At 43.0% G+C, this 24584-nt stretch overlaps 1 protein-coding gene and 1 long non-coding RNA gene across 3 annotated transcripts in view; both read left to right on the top strand.

The window, feature by feature from the left end:
* The window catches only part of LOC118369824 (zinc transporter 6-like), an 84874-nt gene that overhangs the window by 18929 nt on the left and 41361 nt on the right, over nt 1-24584 (top strand). The window contains exons 5-7 of one of the 2 annotated variants that reach the window (XM_035754549.1): nt 13381-13423; nt 13987-14052; nt 19111-19191. In XM_035754549.1, the coding sequence (XP_035610442.1) occupies nt 13381-13423; nt 13987-14052; nt 19111-19191 (190 nt within the window). The remainder of the gene's footprint in view (nt 1-13380; nt 13424-13986; nt 14053-19110; nt 19192-24584) is intronic. The other variant, XM_035754550.2, reaches the window with a different exon arrangement.
* Nucleotides 14067-18922, top strand: LOC127916527 (uncharacterized). Its single transcript, XR_008095161.1, has 2 exons — nt 14067-14808; nt 15068-18922. It is a non-coding gene; the product is annotated as an uncharacterized LOC127916527 (long non-coding RNA).

The raw sequence follows: 24584 nt of genomic DNA, 5'->3' as shown, positions 1-24584 counted from the left end.
CTTGTACAAAAGCCATGGGGGGGGGGGTGACACCACACTTTGAATAGGTGAGAATTGTTATATTGTTGATTACAGCTAGAGATTTTCATGATTATATTTTCTGAAGGCTTTGTGGCTGTTTATACACCAACTGTCAAGAGTAAACTAGTGAGAAACCTTTGCATAGAACCTGAAAACAACTTCAAAGGTGTGGTTATATGCATAGAAATACAATCTCATTCTATACCTTGACCATTATCAGAACACTATCTTACTAAATGAGTTATGTGCCATCTTCATTGTTTCCACTGAATGGTGAATTGAAATGTTGATCTCTGAGGTCAGGTTTTCTTTCAAACAATTCTCCAATGTTTTTTTGTGGTCAGCCAAAAGTTTCTTAGTGAGTGCTGGTAGTCAGAGCTAGTTCAGGTTGTGGTTACTGACAGGTCAGTTTTGATGGGTCAACTATCTCAACAATTGTGTGCTTATGTCTGTGTGCTGAACTATATACAGTTTGTTGTCACTGACTTCTCCCTCCCTGGGCCACTAAAGGTGTGTGTGGTTGTGTGTGTGTGTGCTCCCAGCTCTTTGTACCAGCCAGCCCTGATTGCGTGTTTCCCTGGTCTCACATTCACCCCTGTGGTTGTCAGCACGGGCCCAAGGCCCAGACCAGCCGCCGCTTCCTTTGCACGGCTCCCATTTCCCCTGCCAGGTGTTTCTGTGTAGTCAGTCAATAAAGCTTTTAGTTTACATATGGAGCGATCTATTGTTTTAATGTGCCGCGTTGACAGACACCCGAGATGCCCTGGTCGATGCATGTTTCTCTGCGCAATGACAGCCCACTGCTGCAGTTTGCAAATCTCTCCTTTCTGAGATACCGTGTGTGTAACCTGTGTCTATGCGCCAATGCGGTTAGGACCCAGCAGAGCCTGGCCCAGGGAAAGGTGATACACACCCGTGGCCCAAAGGCCCGTCAACTTTTGCTTATCCTCCGATAACCAGGCAGCACTTAATGCCGTTAATGGGCTTTGTTCCCTGGGGGGGGGGGGGTTGGGATGGCAGCAAGGCACAGGGAACAGTCAGCCAATCAGACTGCTTTGGGCTTCTGCTCTGCAGACGACATTAAATATGCAGCTCCTGAGTCATATTCCTCCACTGCGCTCCTTTCCTTTATAATCTCCCATTGATCAGGTCTGAAATCATACTCCAGTGACCTTAATCTGCACACATTATGCTCCATGTATTGGGTTCAACTCTGGAGGGAGCCGGTCCACCGGGCCTCCTCTGGGTTAGGACTACTTTTGCTGCTCCATGCCGGACAGCTGCTCCATGCCAGACAGCTGACCAAACCGGCTCCGCGCACCAGAGGCAAAATACCAAAACTAACTAAACCAACTACATTCATTTGGGGACAGGTCGAAATGCATAAAAACATTCCTGGACAGTTAGCTAGCTTATTGTTGCTAGCTAATTTGTACTGGGAGAAAAACATTGGGTTATTATTACCTGAAATGCGTAATGTCTTTTTTTATAGAATATTTACCCTTTAAAAATATATATATATATATATTTTCTTTCATGCAAAATTGTGAATGATGGCAGATCAAAGGGAGGGTGGTGCTGCTTCTCCTCTCGATGCTGTTAATTTATCTAAAACATCAGGTGTATGCTGATGGTTATTGCCACGATTGTCAGTCATGTAGCTGCTGTACTGATAATATCACTGCGTCCTTGCAGGGATGACACAATCCGTCTACTGTCAGGGAATGCCGACACCCCAGACAAACACATTGGTTCATCGTTCCACGGGAACGGACAGTACACAGCGTACCATCATGTTCTGAATAATGGCCAAATCTACTTTGCTCCCTATTTGACTGAATCGCTTAGGAGTAACGAACACAAGTCTAACATCTATCGGAAACTGCTAAACTACCTGTTCACTACCCTCCTGTTCTCCGGGGATGTGCAACTCAACCCTGGGCCTAACATCACCGAGCCATCGATACTCAGCGTAGTGGGGAGCAGTGGATGGCCGCGGAGGCGGGTGATTGCTATGCTCCCATGGTTTCTCTCGAGGCACCCAGCTCGAAGATGAAATGTAACTCTCCAAACATATCCAAGTCGCTATATGCGATCCTTGACTCTGCTCTCGGCAAGCTGTTTTAATTAGTTCTCTGCATCCAGTGCAAGCGGAAGGGATAGTTAATTGCACTACCGAACTGCCCCTAATCAAAACGGCCTAAACCCAGCTTCCAGAAAACAGTGAAAATTGTACTATTTTCAATGTCATTCACTCTCGAGTCATCTGGGACCCACGAGCTAAGCCAGAGGGACTACTAGGGGACATTTGAACATTCACGGTGTCATTCCAGGAAGTGATCAAATTCAACATCTTCTTAGACTCCAACCTTGACTGCCTTTCAGAGACATGGCTCCATAAAAACTCTCCATCAGCTGCTTTGATTGTGATTGGCTACAATGCTTTTAAGAGAAACAGGATTGAAGGAAGATTAGGGGGTCTGATGATTTACATTAAAGAACATATCCGGTTGTAAACAAATTGAGTGGTCATGTGATAATGAACTAGAATGTATTGGCCCAAATGAACTAGAATGTATTGGCCCAAATGCTACTGTCTCCCCAAATGTCTTTTACCCTTATTGGAATGTATAGACCACCTTTCACCAAACGTGTGTTCTTTGATCAATTTAATAACATGCTTAAGGAATGTGATTTTGGGAAAGAGGTCATCTTAATGGGAGATTTTAACATTCATTATCAAGACAAGATTTGTAGCAAAACCCTCAAACGATCACAAATACCAGCTAGTGTAAGGTCAAAGGTTGATCTGGTGTTCAGTAATAAACCAGAGAGAGTTACTAAATCATTCAATATGGTTAATGGCCTGTCTGATCATAATCTGACACTTATTGCCATAAAGCTTTCAAAGAACAGGTTTAACCTCTACTGTTAGAAAGCCTGATCAGCTCAGAACACCTAAGAGTGATTTCAATTATTTTGAAAATGCAATTAAGGGAATTTTCTGGAATGATTCCTTGTTCTATACATGTGTGGAAGCTGATAGTCAGGTTTTTTCTATCCACAATCAGGACTACAATAAATGGCTTCCTAAAGAAAAGAAAATCATCTAAACCTGGCCAAAAGACTACTCTTCCTTGGCTAAATGGAGAAATAATGGAGACTGGTGAAAGAATGAGATTATGCTCTAAAGCCTTAAAGTCCAAATTAGAGTATGACTTAGATTTACCATGTTGAGAAATAAGGTGATGAAAGAAATCAGATTGACCAAGGCAAAAAAAATGTATCAACATGATTGGTGAAGCGAATTGATCTGGGAGAAGATAATAATTAATGCAACCGCTGTGTCAGATTTCAATTTTTTTTAACGGAAAAAGCATAATCTGAGAACGGCACTCAGAACCCAAAACAACCAGAGGAATATCCGCCATTTTGGAATCAACAAAGTTCGATTACTAAGGTCACCAACAGGTCTATTCATCAGGGGCTATTTCCCAGGGTACTGAAGTTGACCATAACAGCCATCTTTAAATCCGGTGAGCCTGCTGACGTGATTAACTACAGGCCCATTAGTATACTACCTGTGGTGTTGAAGGTTGCTGAAAAGTGTGTAGCAGAGCAACTGACTGCCCACCTCAACAACAGCCCCTTCACATTACACTACATGCAGTTTGGCTTCAGAGCAAAACACTCCACAGAAACGGCCAACTGCTTTCTTCTGGAAAATGTGTCCAAGATGGACAACGGGGGCGTTGTTGGGGCTGTATTTCTAGACTTAGGGAAAGCTTTGAATACTGTTAACCATGACGTTCTCATCACAAAACTGTCCTAGTTCAACTTTTAAGAAGCAGCTGTGTTAAGAAGCAGTGCGGCTTGGTTGGGTTGTGTATTGGAGGACGCATGACTTTCAACCTTCGTCTCTCCCGATCCCGTATGGGAGTTGTAGCGATGAGACAAGATAGTAGCTACTAAAAAATTGGATACCACGAAATTGGGGAGAAAACCGGTTAAAAATTTTTAAAAAATAATAATAAAATAAAAGAAACTACTACTAAAGGACACCAATAAGAAGAGACTTGCTTGGGCCAAGAAACACGAGCAATGGACATTAGACCGGTGTAAATCTGTCCTTTGTTCTGGAGTCCAAATTTGGGATCAAATTTCAGATATTTGGTTCCTACCGCCGTGTCTTTGTGAGATGCAGAGTAGGTAAACAAATGATCTCCACATGTGTGGTTCCCACCGTGAAGCATGGAGGAGGTGGGATGGTGCTTTTCTGATTTATTTAGAATTCATGTTACTTAACCAGCATGGCTACCACAGTATTCTGCAGCGATACACCATCCCATCTGGTTTGGCCCTAGTCCCAATATATTTTTCAACAGGACAATGACTCAACACATCTCCAGGCTGTTTTTTTTATTTTTTTTATTTCACCTTTTTTTAACCAGGTAGGCTAGTTGAGAACAAGTTCTCATTTGCAACTGCGACCTGGCCAAGATAAAGCATAGCAGTGTGAACAGACAACACAGAGTTACACATGGAGTAAACAATTAACAAGTCAACACAGTAGGAAAAAAAAGGGGGAGTCTATATACATTGTGTGCAAAAGGCATGAGGTAGGCGAATAATTACAATTTTGCAGATTAACACTGGAGTGATAAATGATCAGATGGTCACGTACAGGTAGAGATATTGGTGTGCAAAAGAGCAGAAAAGTAAATAAAAACAGTATGGGGATGAGGTAGGTAACAATGGGTGGGCTATTTGCCGATAGACTATGTACAGCTGCAGCGATCGTTTAGCTGCTCAGATAGCAGATGTTTGAAGTTGGTGAGGGAGATAAAAGTCTCCAACTTCAGCGATTTTTGCAATTCGTTCCAGTCACAGGCAGCAGAGAACTGGAACGAAAGGCGGCCAAATGAGGCGTGAGTGAAGGAGGCTTTGTTGCGGAATAGAAAGCCGACTCTTGATTTGATTTTCGATTGGAGATGTTTGATATGAGTCTGGAAGGAGAGTTTACAGTCTAGCCAGACACCTAGGTACTTATAGATGTTCACATATTCAAGGTTGGAACCATCCAGGGTGGTGATGCTGGTCAGGCGTGCGGGTTTGAGTTTGAGTTTATTTTTTGTTTTTACAGGGACAGTGCACATTAATCAACGTTTCAGTAAAAGTGCCGGTTTTAGCCAGCCGGCTAATTTTCAACCGCAGTCCCTGGGTGCAGGCAGCGAACGGTTGAAAAGCATGCATTTGGTTTTACTAGCATTTAAGAGCAGTTGGAGACCACGGAAGGAGTGTTGTATGGCATTGAAGCTCGTTTGGAGGTTAGATAGCACAGTGTCCAAGGACGGGCCGGAAGTATATAGAATGGTGTCGTCTGCGTAGAGGTGGATCAGGGAATCGCCCGCAGCAAGAGCAACATCATTGATATATATACAGAAAAAAGAGTCGGCCCAAGGATTGAACCCTGTGGCACCCCCATAGAGACTTCCAGAGTACCGGACAGCATGCCCTCCGATTTGACACACTGAACTCTGTCTGCGAAGTAATTGGTGAACCAGGCAAGGCAGTCATCCGAAAAACCGAGGCTACTGAGTCTGCCGATAAGAATATGGTGATTGACCGAGTCGAAAGCCTTGGCAAGGTCGATGAAGACTGCTGCACTACTGTACTGTCTTTTATCGATGGCGGTTATGATATCGTTTAGTACCTTGAGCGTGGCTGAGGTGCACCCGTGACCGGCTCGGAAACCAGATTGCACGGCGGAGAAGGTACGGTGGGATTCGAGATGGTCAGTGACCTGTTTGTTGACTTGGCTTTCGAAGACCGTAGATAGGCAGGGCAGGATGGATATAGGTCTGTAACAGTTTGGGTCCAGGGTGTCTCCCCCTTTGAAGAGGGGGATGACTGAGGCAGCTTTCCAATCCTTGGGGATCTCAGACGATATAAAAGAGAGGTTGAACAGGCTGGTAATAGGGGTTGCGACAATGGCGGCGGATAGTTTCAGAAATAGAGGGTCCAGATTGTCAAGCCCAGCTGATTTGTACGGGTCCAGGTTTTGCAGCTCTTTCAGAACATCTGCTATCTGGATTTGGGTAAAGAAGAACCTGGAGATGCATGGGCGAGTCGCTGCGGGGGTGGGGGGCGGAGCTGTTGGCCGAGGTTGGAGTAGCCAGGAGGAAGGCATGGCCAGCCGTTGTGAAATGCTTGTTGAAGTTTTCGATAATCATGGATTTATCGGTGGTGACCGTGTTACCTAGCCTCAGTGCAGTGGGCAGCTGGGAGGAGGTGCTCTTGTTCTCCATGGACTTCAGTGTCCCAGAACTTTTTGGAGTTGGAGCTACAGGATGCAAACTTCTGCCGGAAGAAGCTGGCCTTAGCTTTCCTGACTGATTGCGTGTATTGGTTCCTGACTTCCCTGAACAGTTGCATATCGCAAGATTTTTATTCGATGCTATTGCAGTCCGCCACAGGATGTTTTTGTGCTGGTCGAGGGCAGTCAGGTCTGGAGTGAACCAAGGGCTATATCTGTTCTTAGTTCTGCATTTTTTGAACGGAGCATGCTTATCTAAAATGGTGAGGAAGTTACTTTCAAAGAATGACCAGGCATCCTCAACTGACGGGATGAAGTCAATGTCCTTCCAGGATACCCGGGCCAGGTCGATTAGAAAGGCCTGCTCACAGAAGTGTTTTAGGGAGCGTTTGACAGTGATGAGGGGTGGTCGTTTGACTGCGGCTCCGTAGCGGATACAGGCAATGAGGCAGTGATCGCTGAGATCCAGGTTGAAGACAGCGGAGGTGTATTTGGAGGGCCAGTTGGTCAGGATGACGTCTATGAGGGTGCCCTTGTTTACAGATTTAGGGTTGTACCTGGTGGGTTCCTTGATGATTTGTGTGAGATTGAGGGCATCTAGCTTAGCTTGTAGGACTGCCGGGGTGCTTAGCATATCCCAGTTTAGGTCACCTAACAGAACAAACTCTGAAGCTAGATGGGGGGCAATCAATTCACAAATGGTGTCCAGAGCACAGTTGGGTGCTGAAGGGGGTCTGTAGCAGGCGGCAACAGTGAGAGACTTATTTCTGGAGAGAGTAATTTTCAAGATTAGTAGTTCGAACTGTTTGGGTATGGACCTGGGAAGTATGACATTACTTTGCAGGCTGTGTAAGGGCTATTTGACCAAGAAGGAGAGTGATGCCTGGCCTCCACAATCACCCGACCTCAACCCAATTTACATGGTTTTGGGTGAGTTGGGCCGCCCGCAGGGTGAAAGAAAAGCAGCCAACAAGTGCTCAGCATATGTGGGAACTCCTTCAAGACTGTTTGGAAACGCATTCCAGGTGAAGCTGATTGAGAGAATGCCAAGCGTATGCAAAGCTGTCATCAAGGCAAAGGTTGGCTACTTTGAAGAATCTGAAATATGTTTTGATTTGTTGAACACTTTTTTTTTTTTGGTTACTACATGATTCCATATGTGTTATAGTTTTTGTCTTCACTATTATTCTGCATTGTAGAAAATAGTGAAAATAAAGAGAAACTCTTGTATGAGTAGGTGTGTCTAAAATTGACGGGTAATGTATGTGCATGCAAAGAGCAAACGACACGCTGCACAAGAACTCACTACTGTAATGGTCCAGGTTACAAAGTGACTCATGTTTGTGTGTTTTTTAAATTATTATTATTTTTACATTGAGACAGTCTGCATGTTGTTCACAAAAAGGGCAACTGAAGCTACTGAGCCAGATGTCTGTATCAGAAGAGAATCTCCAGGTGGTACCCAATTTTAAGTGCCTTGGCATCATACTTAAGTCAACTATCTTTTTTTAAAGCAGGTGAAAAGGGTAACTAAAATAACCAAGTTAAACCTAGCTAATTTCCGATTCATATGAAATTGACTATAGAGGTAGCAAAACTGTACATCAATGCTATTATACTCCCCCACTTAACATACTGCTTGACAAGTCGGGCCCAAGCTTGCTGTTCAACATTAAAACCCATTCAGTCTGTCTACAAAGGGATTGATGGAAAGCCCAGTAGCCATCATCACTGTTACATCCTCAGAAAGCATGAACTTCTGAGTTGGGAAAATCTTGTGCAATACACAGACTCATGTCTTGTATTCAAGAACCTACATGGTCTGGCTCCCCCTCTACTTAGTTAAACAGAGAACCCACACCCATGGCAGCAGATCTGCAAGGTCTGCCATGAGAGTTGACTGTATTGCTGCTTTCCATGTTGTCTGTAGCTTGTGAGGTGTGGAAACACTTTGTTGCTTTTTGTGCTTTTTCTCTGTCTGCATGCTACATGTTGCTTGTCCTATGTTGCTCTGTCTGCATGCTACATGGTGCTTGTCCTGTCTCTGTCTGCATGCTACATGTTGCTTGTCCTATGTTGATCTGTCTGCATGCTACATGTTGCTTGCCCTATGTTCTCTGTCTGCATGCTACATGTTGCTTGTCCTATGTTGCTCTGTCTGCATGCTACATGGTGCTTGTCCTATGTTCTCTGTCTGCATGCTACATGTTGCTTGTCCTATGTTTCTCTGTCTGCATGCTACATGGTGCATGTTTCCTATGTCATGTTGCTCTGTCTGTATGCTACGTGTTGCTTATCCTATGTTCTGTCTGCATGCTACATGTTGCTTGTCCTATGTTGATCTGTCTGCATGCTACATGTTGTGCCTATGTTCTCTATGTTGCTCTGTCTGTCTGTATGCTACATGTTGCTTGTTCTATGTTTCTCTGTCTGCATGCTACATGTTGCTTGTCCTATGTTTCTCTGTCTGCATGCTACATGTTGCTTGTCCTATGTTCTCTGTCTGCATGCTACATGTTGCTTGTCCTATGTTGCTCTGTCTTCATGCTACTTGTTGCTTGTCCTATGTTTCTCTGTCTGCATGCTACATGTTGCTTGTCCTATGTCTCTCTGTCTGCATGCTACATGTTGCTTGTCCTATGTCTCTGTCTGCATGCTACATGTTGCTTGTCCTACGTCTCTCTGTCTGCATGTTGCTATGTCTCTGTCTGCATGCTACATGTTGCTTGTCCTATGTACTCTGTCCGCATGCTACTTCATGTTGCTTGTCCTATGTTCTCTGTCTGCATGCTACTGTCTGTGCTATGCTATGTTGCTTGTCCTATGTTTCTCTGTCTCTGTCTGCATGCTACATGTTGCTTGTCTTGTCCTATGCATGCTACATGTTGCTTGTCCTATCTCTCTGTCTGCATGCTACATGTTGCTTGTCCTATGTCTCTGTCTGCATGCTACATGCTTATCCTATGTTCTGTCTGCACTTTGTCCTATGTTGTTCTGTCTGCATGCTACATGCTTGTCTTGTCTCTATCAACATCTCTGTCTGCATGCTACATGTTGCTTGTCCTACGTCTCTATGTCTGCATGCTACATGTTGCTTGTCCTACGTCTCTCTGTCTGCATGCTACATGTTGCTTGTCCTACGTCTCTCTGTCTGCATGCTACATGTTGCTTGGCCTATGTTGCTCTGTATGTGCTCACTGCTCATTGTTTGTCTGTATTGTAATTGTTTTTAATAACCTACCCCAGGACTGCGGTTGAAAATTAGCCAGCTGGCTAAAACCGGCACTTTTACTGAAATGTTGATTAATGTGCAGTCCTTGATTAAAAAAATATTAATAAACTGATAAAAAGGGGAAACCTAGTTATTTTTTTATTTTCTTTGATTCATCTCTCATTCATCCTCCTGTGGATTTTATATGGTGGTTGGCAACCAACTTAAGGTGCATTACTGCCTCCAACTGGACTGGAGTGTGGACCTCCCTTCTTTTAATCACCTACAGTGCCTTGAGAAAGTATTCGGCCCCCTTGAACTTTGCGACCTTTTGCCACATTTCAGGCTTCAAACATAAAGATATAAAACTGTATTTTTTTGTGGAGAATCAACAACAAGTGGGACACAATCATGAAGTGGAACGACATTTATTGGATATTTCAAACTTTTTTAACAAATCAAAAACTGGGCGTGCAAAATTATTCAGCCCCTTTACTTTCAGTGCAGCAAACTCTCTCCAGAAGTTCAGTGAGGATCTCTGAATGATCCAAATGTTGACCTAAATGACTAATGATGATAAATACAATCCACCTGTGTGTATTCAAGTCTCTGTATAAATGCACCTACACTGTGATAGTCTCAGAGGTCCGTTAAAAGCGCAGAGAGAGAGCATCATGAAGAACCAGGAACACACCAGGCAGGTCCGAGATACTGTTGTGAAGAAGTTTAAAGCCGGATTTGGATACAAAAAGATTTCCCAAGCTTTAAACATCCCAAGGAGCACTATGCAAGCGATAATATTGAAATGGAAGGAGTATCAGACCACTGCAAATCTACCAAGACCTGGCCGTCCCTCTAAACTTTCAGCTCATACAAGGAGAAGACTGATCAGAGATGCAGCCAAGAGGCCCATGATCACTCTGGATGAACTGCAGAGATCTACAGCTGAGGTGGGAGACTCTGTCCATAGGACAACAATCAGTCGGTTTTTGCACAAATCTGGCCTTTATGGAAGAGTGGCAAGAAGAAAGCCATTTCTTAAAGATATCCATAAAAAGTGTTGTTTAAAGTTTGCCACAAGCCACCTGGGAGACACACCAAACATGTGGAAGAAGGTGCTCTGGTCAGATGAAACCAAAATTGAACTTTTTGGCAACAATGCAAAATGTTATGTTTGGCGTAAAAGCAACACAGCTCATCACCCTGAACACACCATCCCCACTGTCAAACATGGTGGTGGCAGCATCATGGTTTGGGCCTGCTTTTCTTCAGCAGGGACAGGGAAGTTGGTTCAAATTGATGGGAAGATGGATGGAGCCAAATACAGGACCATTCTGGAAGAAAACCTGATGGAGTCTGCAAAATACCTGAGACGAGGACGGAGATTTGTCTTCCAACAAGACAATGATCCAAAACATAAAGCAAAATCTACAATGGAATGGTTCAAAAATAAACATATCCAGGTGTTAGAATGGCCAAGTCAAAGTCCAGACCTGAATCCAATCGAGAATCTGTGGAAAGAACTGAAAACTGCTGTTCACAAATGCTCTCCATCCAACCTCACTGAGCTCGAGCTGTTTTGCAAGGAGGAATGGGAAAAAGTTTCAGTCTCTCGATGTGCAAAACTGATAGAGACATACCCCAAGCGACTTACAGCTGTAATCGCAGCAAAAGGTGGCGCTACAAAGTATTAACTTAAGGGGGCTGAATAATTTTGCAGACGCTAGCAAGCAGTTTGAATGAAATTATTGATTAACATCTATGTGTCTATTAATTTTTTCAACATGGCCGGTTTGGTCAGCATGTTAGTATAAAAACTGTCCTAACAGATGCAGTGTGTGGTGAATACACTGCGTGATGGATGTGAAAACACTGAGCTGACGTTTCCTGATGACAAATATCATCCTGTTTTGTTTGGGTAAACATTGTCAATCTTCTAATCGTTGAGAGTGAATAGCCAATGCACTGCTCCAGGGCTTATCTGACTTTATCATTAATTTACCAATGGTCCAGTCAAGCCTGTGTCCTCCCTGATGTTATAGTACATTCACATGATTAACACCTGAAGATGAGACACCTGTACCACCACAGTGGATTTATAGGATTGGGTCACGGTTGAAAGGCCATATGGGATAATGACTGTATAAAATAAATGATTTAAATACTGAACTATATTGTATGATCCAAAAAAATGACATTTTATGATGATACAATTTCTTAGCAAAAAATCCCCATAACATCAAAGAGCCACCACCATATTTTACAGTGGGTATATGGGGTTATTTTCTGCTCATGCATTCTCATTTTGGCAACCAACCCTCTACAGGTATGGCTGGCCAAATAGTTCTAAATGAGAATACATAAGCAGAAAAGAACCCATACCTACTGTAAAATAAGGTGGTGGACCTTTGATGTTATGGGGCTATTCTGCTTGTGCTGGTCCTGGGGAATTTTTGTCAACAACCTGGTTGCATCTGCCAGGAGGCTGAAACTTGGCTGCAAATAGACCTTCCAGCAAGACTATAACCCTAAGCACACCTCAAAATCCACAAAGAAATGGTTAGTTTGCCACAACATCAACATCTCAGTCTCTGGACTCCCTTTGAAATCCTTTGGTTTAATATTAGAGGGCAGTCATAAGTGCAGTCGAAGGATATGGAAAGATTCTGTATGTAGGAATGGTCTAAGATCCTTCCCAATGGGTTCTCCAGTTAGCATAAAACATTTTAGAACAAGGCTTAGTGTCGTTAACCTCACAAGGTGAGGTATTGAAAACAGGGGTGTCAATAATTTTGACCTCTACTTTTTTGAGAAATTATAATTACTAGTTAACGATCTTTCTCTGAGCAATTGTATTAGTATATTAGCTCAGTATTAGCTCAGTATTTGAATTATTTATTTTAGTCATTTTTGCTCATCTTTATCAAGGGTATCAATCATTTCTGACCCCACTGTATATTTCTGTGTGCTCTGGCGGTGATGCAGAGTGCTGAGCCGTAACCATGGTGGCGTGGTAGGTACAGCACAAACCAAGCTCAATCAGTCCGATAGATCCCCTTGGCCAACGGCTAATGGTCGGCGTGTATCCTGAATTACATCACCTCAGTTTGGCCAACATGGTAGAGCAGTGTGAAAACAAAATGTTCCTCTCCATGCAAAGCTTTGCTAATCTCCTCCATCATATCCAGCTTACATAAAGCTGGGTTTGCAGTCCGGCGGATATCACTCTGCCTCCACCTTTGTTGCCTCCTGGTCCTCTAGCCTACTGCTGCTCTACTCTACACTGCCCCCTAGAGCTGGGGAGTTTGACTGTGAGAATGGCACGGCACTACTCCCTGTGTTTTAAAGTCTAGATACATTGGGAAGCAGTAGGAGGCTTGATACTGGGTCAGGCTTGCTCATTGAATCTATTAACAATGACAGGCTATGTCTGTGTATATGCGTGGGAGTTGGCATCTTAGCTCAGACACGACAGCTACACTGTCATCTCTACTGGACAGGAATGGCACAGTTTTGGGGGAGGGAATCCTTGGCAACCAAAGGATATTTATATTTTTGTCTGTGAAATGGCTGGTACACTAAGGTTGTATTGCAGCTGATTTATCATCATAGAACATTTGTCTTGTTGATTGACAGTAGGGCAGGCTCTATTCAATTACGGTTCATCTCATCAATATAGTCTATATGAATTAAACTGGTGTATTGCCGCTATCCCCTTCATGCATGTTACAATTCCTTTTACAGAGCAAAAAAAGTGTTTTCTTAATTTCTATTAGAATCAATTCAAGTAATATGTAGCACTCACTGATCATGTTTTCCTCTGTCATTTCAGCCTTAACAGCATACACATACCTCACCATCTTCGATCTCTTCAGGTGAGTAAATGGGCATCCTGGGGAGCATCATGTTTTATCAGCACTGTCTCAAGGAAGTTTTATACTAAGCAAAATATTGTACCTAAACACTTGTGTTGAGCTCTTTTTACTAGAGTGCAATTGTTTGTGTTGAGGTGTTGTTAGTCATGATGATTTAGAGTACCAGTCAAAAGTTTGGACACCAACTCATTCAAGGGTTTTTGTAAATTTGTACTATTTTCTCCATTGTAGAATGAAGACATCAAAACTATGAAATAACACATGGAATCATGTAATAACCAAAAAAAAATGTTATACAAATCAAAATATATTTGAGATTCTTCAAAGTAGCCACCCTTTGCCTTGACGATAGCTTTGCAAAGTCTTGTCATTCTCTAACCACCAAGAATCTCAAATCTAAAATATATTTTGATTCAACACTTTTTTTGGTGTTATTTCATAGTTTTGATGTCTTTGCTATTATTCTACAATGTTGAAAATAGTAAGAATAAAGAAAAACCCTTGAATGAGTAGGTGTGTCCAAACTTTTGACTGGTAATGTATGTGTACCTTTTGGCCTACAGTCTGATCACCTGTCTGCTGAGTTCCTGGGTGGCCATGAAGAAGCCTAGTCAGCTCTTCTCGTTTGGGTACGTCCATTAGCATACTGATTCTACAGTAGCCTGTTTTCTAAAATGATGACCTCCACTGTTATTATTTTTTTTTAAATGGAGTCAATTGATGATCATGTTTCCATTGACTTGTATTGATTTATTAATGTCTACTGGAATTTTTTGGTGTATGCTTTAATGTACTGTATGTGATACAACATTTCCATTCCCACACATCTTAGGTTGTTTAAAGAGTCGCTAAACTTACAAATTCCTCCTGGGCATTTCCGGTACTCATCAAGAAAAATTTGAATTGTGTTGTTCAATGTGGGTGTTATGTTCGCTATATTATATCCTGGCAGTAATGTTTGTCCCCCTTCAGTCACCGTACCGAATTGCTTAGCAACCGGGAGAGGCAGCAGGACATCGTGAACATGATTGGTCAGGGAATACTGCATTTCCTGCTTTCTAGATGTAATTGTCTTTGATAAATTTGGTGTTTGTGATTCTAACGTTAGTTCATGAATGAAAACCCAAGCAACTTGTTTTTTCAACATAACATTTTCTTGTGTATGGATTGTTGTTTAAACAAGTTTGAGGTGTTGCATACTAATGTTTAGCTTGGATGTCTATAAATTGAATGCGCGGGTTGATTCTGGTGAGCGATTGGATAGTGTGCTCTACAGCATACCGGGCATCTGTGATCTGGATGATTTGATTACTGCCAGCCAGGATTAGACTGTGCCAGGCTTTGGTCCTGTGTGGGCAGGATTGAAATCAGAACCCAACCATGATGTAAGTGACATCTTCAGTTCCACATCTCACAAAACCCAGTTTTGGAATATACTGACTTTATGACCAAAACTATCCTACTTACACTTTTTGGTCAATTTTGGCACTGGAATAAATGTTTGACACACCCCTGCAAATTTTTATTAATTAACATAATAAAACAATTTCCATCTATATCCGCCCGTTTTAGCCAGAGATCTGTTTTTTTTGCATGTGCTGCGTCTCTATCTACTGCGTCCTCCTTCCGCGTCTGCGGTGGAAGTTTGTCAGGCCAGGAGACATCCTGAAAATCGGTCTTCTCACGTGGAACAACATCTCCACCCCGCTGATCCACCCCGCTGTCTCATAAGGGTGCGTTTTGAGCCCTCTCCTGTACTCCCTGTTCACCCACGACTACGTGGCCATGCACGCCTCCAACTTAATCATCAAGTTTGCGGACGACACTACAGTGGTAGGCTTGATTACCAACAATGACGAGACGGCCTACAGGGAGGAGGTGAGGGCCCTCGGAGTGTGGTGTCAGGAAAATAACCTCACACTCAACGTCAACAAAACAAAGGAGATGATTGTGGACTTCAGGAAACAGCAGAGGGAGCACCCCCCCTATCCATATCGATGGGACAGTAGTGGAGAGGGTAGTAAGTTTTAAGTTCCTCGGCGTACACATCACGGACAAACTGAATTGGTCCACCCACACAGACAGCGTCATGAAGAAGGTGCAGCAGCGCCTCTTCAACCTCAGGAGGCTGAAGAAATTCGGCTTGTCACCAAAAGCAATCACAAACTTCTACAGATGCACAATCGAGAGCATCCTGGCGGGCTGTATCACCGCCTGGTACTGCAACTGCTCCACCCACAACCGTAAGGCTCTCCAGAGGGTAGTAAGGTCTGCACAACACATCACCGGGGGCAAACTACCTGCCCTCCAGGACACCTACACCACCCGATGTCACCGGAAGGCCATAAAGATCATCAAGGACAACAACCACCCGAGCCACTCCCTGCCACTCCCTGTTCACCCCGCTATCATCCAGAAGGCGAGGTCAATACAGGTGCATCAAAGCAGGGACCGAGAGACTGAAAAACAGCTTTTATCTCAAGGCCATCAGACTGTTAAACAGCCACCACCAACATTGAGTGGCTGCTGCCAACAAACTGACTCAACTCCAGCCACTTTAATAATGGAAATTGATGAAAAATATATATCACTAGCCACTTTAAACAATGCTACTTAATATAATGTTTACATACCCTACATTACTCATCTCATATGTATATACTGTACTCTATATCATCTACTGCATCTTTATGTAATACATGTTTCACAAGCCACTTTAAACTATGCCACTTTGATTACATACCCTACATTACTCATCTCACATGTGCATACTGTACTCTATACCATCTACTGCATCTTGCCTATGCCAGTTTGTACCATCACTCATTGATATATCTATGTACATATTCTTTATCCCTTTACACTTGTGTGTGTACAAGGTAGTAGTTTTGGAATTGTTAGGTTAGATTACTCGTTGGTTATTACTGCATTGTCGGAACTAGAAGCACAAGCATTTCGCTACACTCGCATTAACATCGGTTAACCATGTGTATGTGACAAATAAAAATTGATTTAATTTGAAATGTCTGTAGCGACCAAACAGTTTGGGCTAATATGAAGTTGAAACTCTCACGAACGTGTACATGCTGGTGGTTTTGCTTTAGGACGCCCACAAGCCTCGCAGGACTTGCCTGAAGGTAGCCCAGCTTTAAAAATGGTTGTAAAGTGCCTTCAGAAAGTATTCACACCCCTCTACTTTCTCCAGATTTTGTTGTTACTACCTGAATTGAAAATGGATTACATGTAGATTGTGTGTTACTGATCTACACACACTGCCCCATAATGTTAAAGTGGAAATATGTTTTAGACATCTTTAAAAATTAATAAAAGATTAAAAGCTCGAGTCAATAAGTATTCAGCCCCTGTTATGGCAAGCCTAAATGAGTTCGGTGTAAAAATGTGCTTAACAAGTCTAAGTTGCATGGACTTACTCTGTGTGCAGTAATAGTGTTTAACATGATTTTTGAAGAACTAACTACCCCATCTCTTTATGGGGTAGTTATTCAAACACATGAATTTCAAGCACAGATTCAATCACAAAGACCAGTGAGGCTTTCCAATGCTTTGGAAAGGTCATCTATTGGTACATAAAAAAATCAAATAAAAGTAAGACCTTATTCATGACACTTTAGATGGTGTATTAATCCACCCAGTGACGACAAAGATACAGGCATCTTTCCTAACTCAGTTGAAGAAAACCGTTGAGGGATTTGGCCAATGTTGATTTTAAACCAGTTACACAGTTAAATGGCCGTGATACAGTGCATTTGGAAAGTATTCAGACCACTTGACATTTTCCACATTTTGTTACGTTACAGCGTTATTTTAAAATAGATTCAATTGTTTTTCTCCCTTACCAATCTACTCACAATCCCCCATAATGACAAAGCAAAAACAGTTTTTTCCAAATGTATAAAATAATAAATTCAAGTATAAAATGTACATAAGTATTCAGACCCTTTACTCAGTACTTTGTTGGAGCACCTTTGGCAGTGCTTACGGACTCGATTCTTCTTAGGTAGGATGCTACAAGCTTGGCACACCTGCATTTGGGGAGTTTCTCCCATTCTTCTCTGCAGATCCTCTCAAGCTCTGTCAGGTGGGATGGGGAGTGTCGCTGCACAGCTATTTTCAGGTCTCTCCAGAGATGTTTAATCGGGTTCTAGTCCGGGCTCTGGCTGGGCCACAAGGACATTCAGAGACTTGTCCCGAAGCCACTCCTGCATTGTCTTGGCTGTGTGCTTAAGGTCGTTGTCCTGTTGGAAGGTGAACCTTTGCCCTAGTCTGAGGTCCTCAGTGCTCTGGAGCAGGTTTTCGTCAAGGATCTCTCTACTTTGCTTCATTCATCTTTCCCTCGATCTTGACTCGTCTCCCACTCCCTGCCTCTGATAAACATCCCCATAGCATGATGCTGCCACCAGCATGCTTCACCGTAGGGATGGTTCCAGGTTTCTTCCAGACGTGACGCTTGGCATTCAGGCCAAAGAGTTCAATCTTGGTTTCATCAGACCAGTGAATCTTGTTTCTCATATATATATATATATGGAAGTAGTTTAGTACCAAAAAAAAGGGGGTTAAATATGGGTACAAAATATATATAAATAATTTCCTGATATATCTTATATCATTTAGATACAGGACAGACACTTCAAAACACACTTAAGATAAAAACACATTTTTAACTATCTGTTTAGACTCTAGACTAGAGGTTAAGCTCCTGACCTGTGTTGATGGCCGTGTGTTTGTTTGCCCGTGACTGACTACAGTCGCGGTACAGTGTAGCCTTTGTATGTTTGTGTGTGTTGTCCCTAATCATCTCATACACACAGCCTTTGACACACCATGCAAGCTGTTTTTATCGGGTAGAGCTCTGTTTGTTTGGCATAGGGCTCTGTGGGTTTGCTTTTTTTCCTTTGAGCTTAGGGTGTTGAGCAGTGGTGGTTGCATAGAAAGCTGCTTTTCAGCTTGATTTGGCCCTAATGTGCTCACTGGGCCAGTACAATGGGTCAGCCACTGGACAGATTATCTCATTTCAACGGAGCAACTCTCCCTAACCCTTCTGTCTATCCAGCTTTCCCAATACAGCATGTTACTAAACATTGACATGGGGACAAGGAAATAACCAAATTATGTACATTTACAGATGGAAACTTCTTACTTCTCGACTTAACAGTGTACCCTTTATACACTACTCGCTTCTACAGTGTATGGAACCATATCAGTGCAGCACTATTGATGAGCAATTTTAAGTCATTATGGAAGTGTTTTGTGTTCCACTTTCTATGTTCTGGATAAAGTAGGATTTTCATTAATGCTTACAGAACGGACACAGAGAATTGTGCTGTGAGTCATATCACTCAGTCCCAAAACCCCTGCGTTGTATGTTGTTATATTCATGTACCTCTGTTATTGTTGTACAGAATGTTTATTTTTATCTGTTTGTTGGAATTTTCATATCAGACAATGAGATCAGTGACAATAAAACATTTAAAAAATATATTTTCAAGCATCCTGGTAGTCTTTCAGTAGCTCAAATGAAAATGTATGGTACAAAGCACATGATCTCTGATGTCAGTCATGTATATTTTCAGTTATATTTGTGTGTGTGTGTGTGTGTGTGTGTGTGTGTGTGTGTGTGTGTGTGTGTGTGTGTGTGTGTGTGTGTGTGTGTGTGTGTTTTCCACCAGGTTTAAGCGACTGGAGGTCCTTGCTGTGTTTGCCTCCACGGTGCTGGTGCAGCTGGGCGCTCTGTTCATCCTGAAGGAGAGGTAGGTGGAACCAGGGTTTACCCCTGTTTTGGGACACGGGGTGGGGGACGGGGGCTACTGAATATTTCAGAGCTGTGAGAATGTCTGCTTGTGTCCACACCTAGGGCCAAGGCGATCAGAGCCAGGGTTTATCCAGAGGTCACTGCTCAGGCAGGCGAGGGTTTTAAGAGGGGGGGTGCTGATGATGACGCAGTCACTACCTATTTTCACTCAGCTGCCAACTAGTACATCAAACATGTCTGTCCTATGTAGGGCTAGTGCAGTGTGTTCGGGGGGTGTTGATGATTGTAGGACATTTCAGCACTGTGGGAATGTTTGTTCGTACCTATGTCAACATCTCAACCTGAAGCACCCATTAGAGAAGGCAGGGTTTATCTAGCGGTCACGTCTCTGCAGGGTAGAGGAGGGGAGAGGTTATGACGTTACACTGTCTCTTTCACATGGCTGCCAAACAACATGTCAAGCACGTGTGTAACAAGGGTTCCGTCATTCAGAGAGAGAGAAACGGGCGGGGGGGACACTCAAATTAGTATGATATTACATTTGGTATGGTTACTTAATCCATAAGAGTCTAAGCCCTGTCTAACACGGTGGAGGGTTCTACTAAGCTATATGGAATTGTTTTTAAAAGGTCCTACCAAGGATCATTTAGCAATTTGATTTTGAATTTTAATACTACCTGAAGTATTTTAAAAAATTGGGCCTTAATACAATTAGCCCATACAAACATATTGAATAACAGATTCACTTTCATGGAACAACAGTTTATCCTCCCAAAAAATAAAAAGGAAGTTTTTTCTGAAGTGTCAAAGATATAAGAAAGGTCAGGAATACCCCTTATTTTTGGCACTAAACAGTGTCCGTATATACAGTTGAAGTTGAAGTTTACATACACTTAGGTTGGAGTCATTAACTTGTTTTTCAACCACTCCACACATTTCTTGTTAACAAACTATAGTCGCTCGGTTAGGACATCTACTTTGTGCATGACACAAGTAATTTTCCCAACAATTGTTTACAGACAGATTATTTCACTGTATCACTGTATCACAATTCACTGTATCACAATTCCAGTGGGTCAGAAGTTTACATACACCAAGTTGACTGCCTTTAAATAGCTTGGAAAATTCCAGAAAATGATGACATGGCTTTAGAAGCTTCTGATAGGCGAATTGACATAATTTGAGTCAATTGGAGGTGTACCTGTGGATGTATTTCAAGGCCTAATTTCAAACTCCGTGCCTCTTTGCTTGACATCATGGGAAAATCTAAAGAAATCTACCAAGACCTCAGAAAAGAAATTGTAGACCTCCACATGTCTGGTACATCATTGGGAGCCATTTCCAAACTCCTGAAGGTACCACGTTCATCTGTACAAACAATAGTACGCAAGTATTAACACCATGGGACCACGCAGCCTTCATACCGCTCAGGAAGGAGACACGTTCTGTCTCCTAGAGATGAACATACTTTGGTGCTAAAAGTGCAAATCAACACAAATTACCTTGTGAAGATGCTGGAGGAAACAGGTACAAAAGTATCTATATTCACAGTAAATCAAGTCCTATATCGAGATAACCTGAAAGGCCGCTCAGCAAGGAAGAAGCCACAGCCCCAAAACCACCATAAAAAAGCCAGACTACGGTTTGCAACTGCACATGGGGACAAAGATCGTACTTTTTGGAGAAATGTCCTCTGGTCTGCTAAAACAAAAATAGAACTGTTTGGCCATAATTACCATAATTTTGTTTGGAGGAAAAAGGTGGAGGCTTGCAAGCTGAAGAACACCATCCCAACAGTGAAGCACGGGGGTGGCAGCATTATGTTGTGGGGGTGCTTTGCTGCAGGAGGGACTGGTGCACTTCACAAAATAGATGGCATCATGAGGAAAGGAAAATTATGTGGATATATTGAAGGAACGTCTCAAGACATCAGTCAGGAAGCTTGGTCGCAATGGGTCTTCCAAATGGACAATGACTCCAAGCATACTTCCAAAGTTGTGGCAAAATGGTTTAAGGACAACAGAGTCGAGGTATTGGAGTGGCCATCACAAAGCCTTGATCTCAATCCTATAGAAAATGTGTGGGCAGAACTGAAAAAGTGTGTGCTAGCAAGGAGGCCTCCAAACCTGACTTAGTTACACCAGCTCTGTCCGGAGGAATTGGCCAGAATTCACCCAACTTATTGTGGGAAGCTTGTGGAAGGCTACCCAAAACGTTTGACCCAGTTAAACAACTTAAAGGCAATGCTACCAAATACTAATTGAGTGTATGGTAACATCTGACCCACTGGGATTGTGGTGATAGAAATAAATGCTGAAATAAATCATTTTCTCTACTCATTATTTTGACATTTCACATTCTTAAAATAAAGTGGTGATCCTAACTGACCTAAAACAGGGAATTTTTACTAGGATTAAATGTGAGGAATTGTGAAAAACTGAGTTTAAATGTATTTGGCTGAGGTGTATGTAAATTTCCGATGTGGCCAAAAGTTTTGAGAATGACACATTCATTTTCACAAAGTTTGCTGCTTCAGTGTCTTTAGATATTTTTGTCAGATGTTACTATGGAATACTGAAGTATAATTACAAGCATTTCATAAGTGTCAAAGGCTTTTTTTGACAATTACATGAAGTTGATGCAAAGAGTCAAGGTTTTCAGTGTTGGCCCTTCTTTTTCAAGACCTCTGCAATCCGCCCTGGCATGCTGTCAATTAACTTCTGGGCCACATCCTGACTGATGGCAGCCCATTATTGCATAATCAATGCTTGGAGTTTGTCAGAATTTGTGGGTTTTTGTTTGTCCACCCGCCTCTTGAGGATTGACCACAAGTTCTCAATGGGATTAAGGTCTGGGGAGTTTCCTGGCCATGGGCCCAAAATATTGATGTTTTGTTCCCCGAGCATCTTAGTTATCACTTTTACCTTATGGCAAGGTGCTCCATCATGCTGAGAAAGGCATTGTTCGTCACCAAACTGTTCCTGGATGGTTGGGAGAAGTTGCTCTCGGGGATGTGTTGGTACCATTCTTTATTCATGGCTGTGTTCTTGGGCAAAATTGTGAGTGAGCCCACTCCTTTGGCTGAGAAGCAACCCCACACATGAATGGTCTCAGGATGCTTTACTGTTGGCATGACACAGGACTGATGGTAGCTCTCACCTTGTCTTCTCCGGACAAGCTTTATTCCGGATGCCCCAAACAATCGGAAAGGGGATTCATCAGAGAAAATGACCTTACCCCAGTCCTCAGCAGTCCAATCGCTGTACCTTTTGGCAGAATATCTGTATGTCCCTGATGTTTTTTCTGGAGAGAATTGGCTTCGTTGCTGCTTTTCTTGACACCAGGCAATCCTTCAAAAGTCTTTGCCTCACTGTGCGTGCAGATGCACTCACACCTGCCTGCTGCCATTCCTGAGCATGCTCTGTACTGGTGTTGCCCTGATCCCGCAGCTGAATCAACTTTAGGAGACGGTGCTGGAGCTTGCTGGACTTCTTGGGCGCCCTCAACCCTTCTTCAAAACAATTGAACTGCTCTCCTTGAAGTTCTTGATGATCCGATAAATGGTTGATTTAGATGCAATCTTACTGCCAGCAATATCCTTGCCTGTGAAGTCCTTTTTGTGCAAAGCAATGACGATGGCACATGTTTCCTTGCAGGTAACCATGGATGACAGAGGAAGAACAATGATTCCATGCACAACTCTCCTTTTGAGGCTTCCAGTCTGTTATTCAAACTCAATCAGCATGACAGAGTGATCAGTTCATTTGCATGGCAAAGAGGGACTTTGCAATTAATTGCAATTCATCTGATCACTCTTGGAAGTTGACGTCATTTCCGGTCACAACTTGCAGACTTGTTTTCGAGTTGCTGTGCGTTTTGTTGCCAACCTATTTTGCTACCTGACAACTTTACGGTTTTCACTATTTAATTACCGTTCATATATTTATTTATTTTTTCCTCATCTTTTTCACTCCGGACGCTTTATCTGGACACGATTCGTCAGGACCTCCAACAGCCGAAGCTAAGTAGTAACATTAACATGATGCCTTCTAATTGTAGTCGCTGTACTCGCCTTACGGCGAGGATAGCTGTGCTACAAGCCCAGCTTCAGACGCAATCGTTAGGCAAGGGTAATTTCAGTGTAGGAAAGGATGAAACAGCGTCTGTGCCACCAGTAAGTACAGATAGTAGTATAAATCCCCTGGCACAGTCCCCGCAGCCGGACAACTTTCTCACGGTTTCTGGAAGGAAATGCTGTAGGAAAGCTCAACCGGTGTCGCTCATTCAGCCGACAGAAACTTTCAACCGGTTTTCCCCATTAAGCAGCGGGTCGGAGTCAGAGGCCGAGTCTTCTCTGGTCTCTACTCCTCCCGTTACGGGGTCTGAGACGTCGAAGATTCCCACCATTAGCTCTGACAAATTGAAAACTCTAGTCATTGGCGACTCCATTACCCGCAGTATTAGACTTAAAACGAATCATCCAGCGATCATACACTTTTTACCAGGGGGCAGGGCTACCGACGTTAAGGCTAATCTGAAGATGGTGCTGGCTAAAGCTAAAACTGGCGAGTGTAGAGAGTATAGAGATATTGTTATCCACGTCGGCACCAACGATGTTAGGATGAAACAGTCAGAGATCACCAAGCGCAACATAGCTTCTGCGTGCATATCAGCTAGAAAGATGTGTCGGCATCGAGTAATTGTCTCTGGCCCCCTCCCAGTTAGGGGGAGTGATGAGCTCTACAGCAGAGTCTCACAACTCAATCGCTGGTTGAAAACTGTTTTCTGCCCCTCCGAAAAGATAGAATTTGTAGATAATTGGCCCTCTTTCTGGGACTCACCCACAAACAGGACCAAGCCTGCCCTGCTGAGGAGTGACGGACTCCATCCTAGCTGGAGGGGTGCTCTCATCTTATCTACCAACATAGACAGGGCTCTAACTCCTCTAGCTCCACAATGAAATAGGGTGCAGGCCAGGCAGCAGGCTGTTAGCCAGCCTGCCAGCATAGTGGAGTCTGCCACTAGCACAGTCAGTGTAGTCAGCTCAGCTATCACCATTGAGACCGTGTCTGTGCCTCGACCTAGGTTGGGCAAAACTAAACATGGCGGTGTTCGCCTTAGCAATCTCACTAGGATAAAGACCACCTCCATTCCTGTCATTACTGAAAGAGATCATGATACCTCACATCTCAAAATAGGGCTACTTAATGTTAGATCCCTTACTTCAAAGGCAATTATAGTCAATGAACTAATCACTGATCATAATCTTGATGTGATTGGCCTGACTGAAACATGGCTTAAGCCTGATGAATTTACTGTTTTAAATGAGGCCTCACCTCCTGGCTACACTAGTGACCATATCCCCGTGCATCCCGCAAAGGCGGAGGTGTT

Source organism: Oncorhynchus keta, chromosome 36 (assembly GCF_023373465.1).
Source record: "Oncorhynchus keta strain PuntledgeMale-10-30-2019 chromosome 36, Oket_V2, whole genome shotgun sequence".
In the NCBI taxonomy this organism is placed as follows: Eukaryota; Metazoa; Chordata; class Actinopteri; order Salmoniformes; family Salmonidae; genus Oncorhynchus; species Oncorhynchus keta.
Note: the sequence above shows the minus strand (reverse complement) of the source record. Positions and strands in the feature narration are given on the sequence as shown.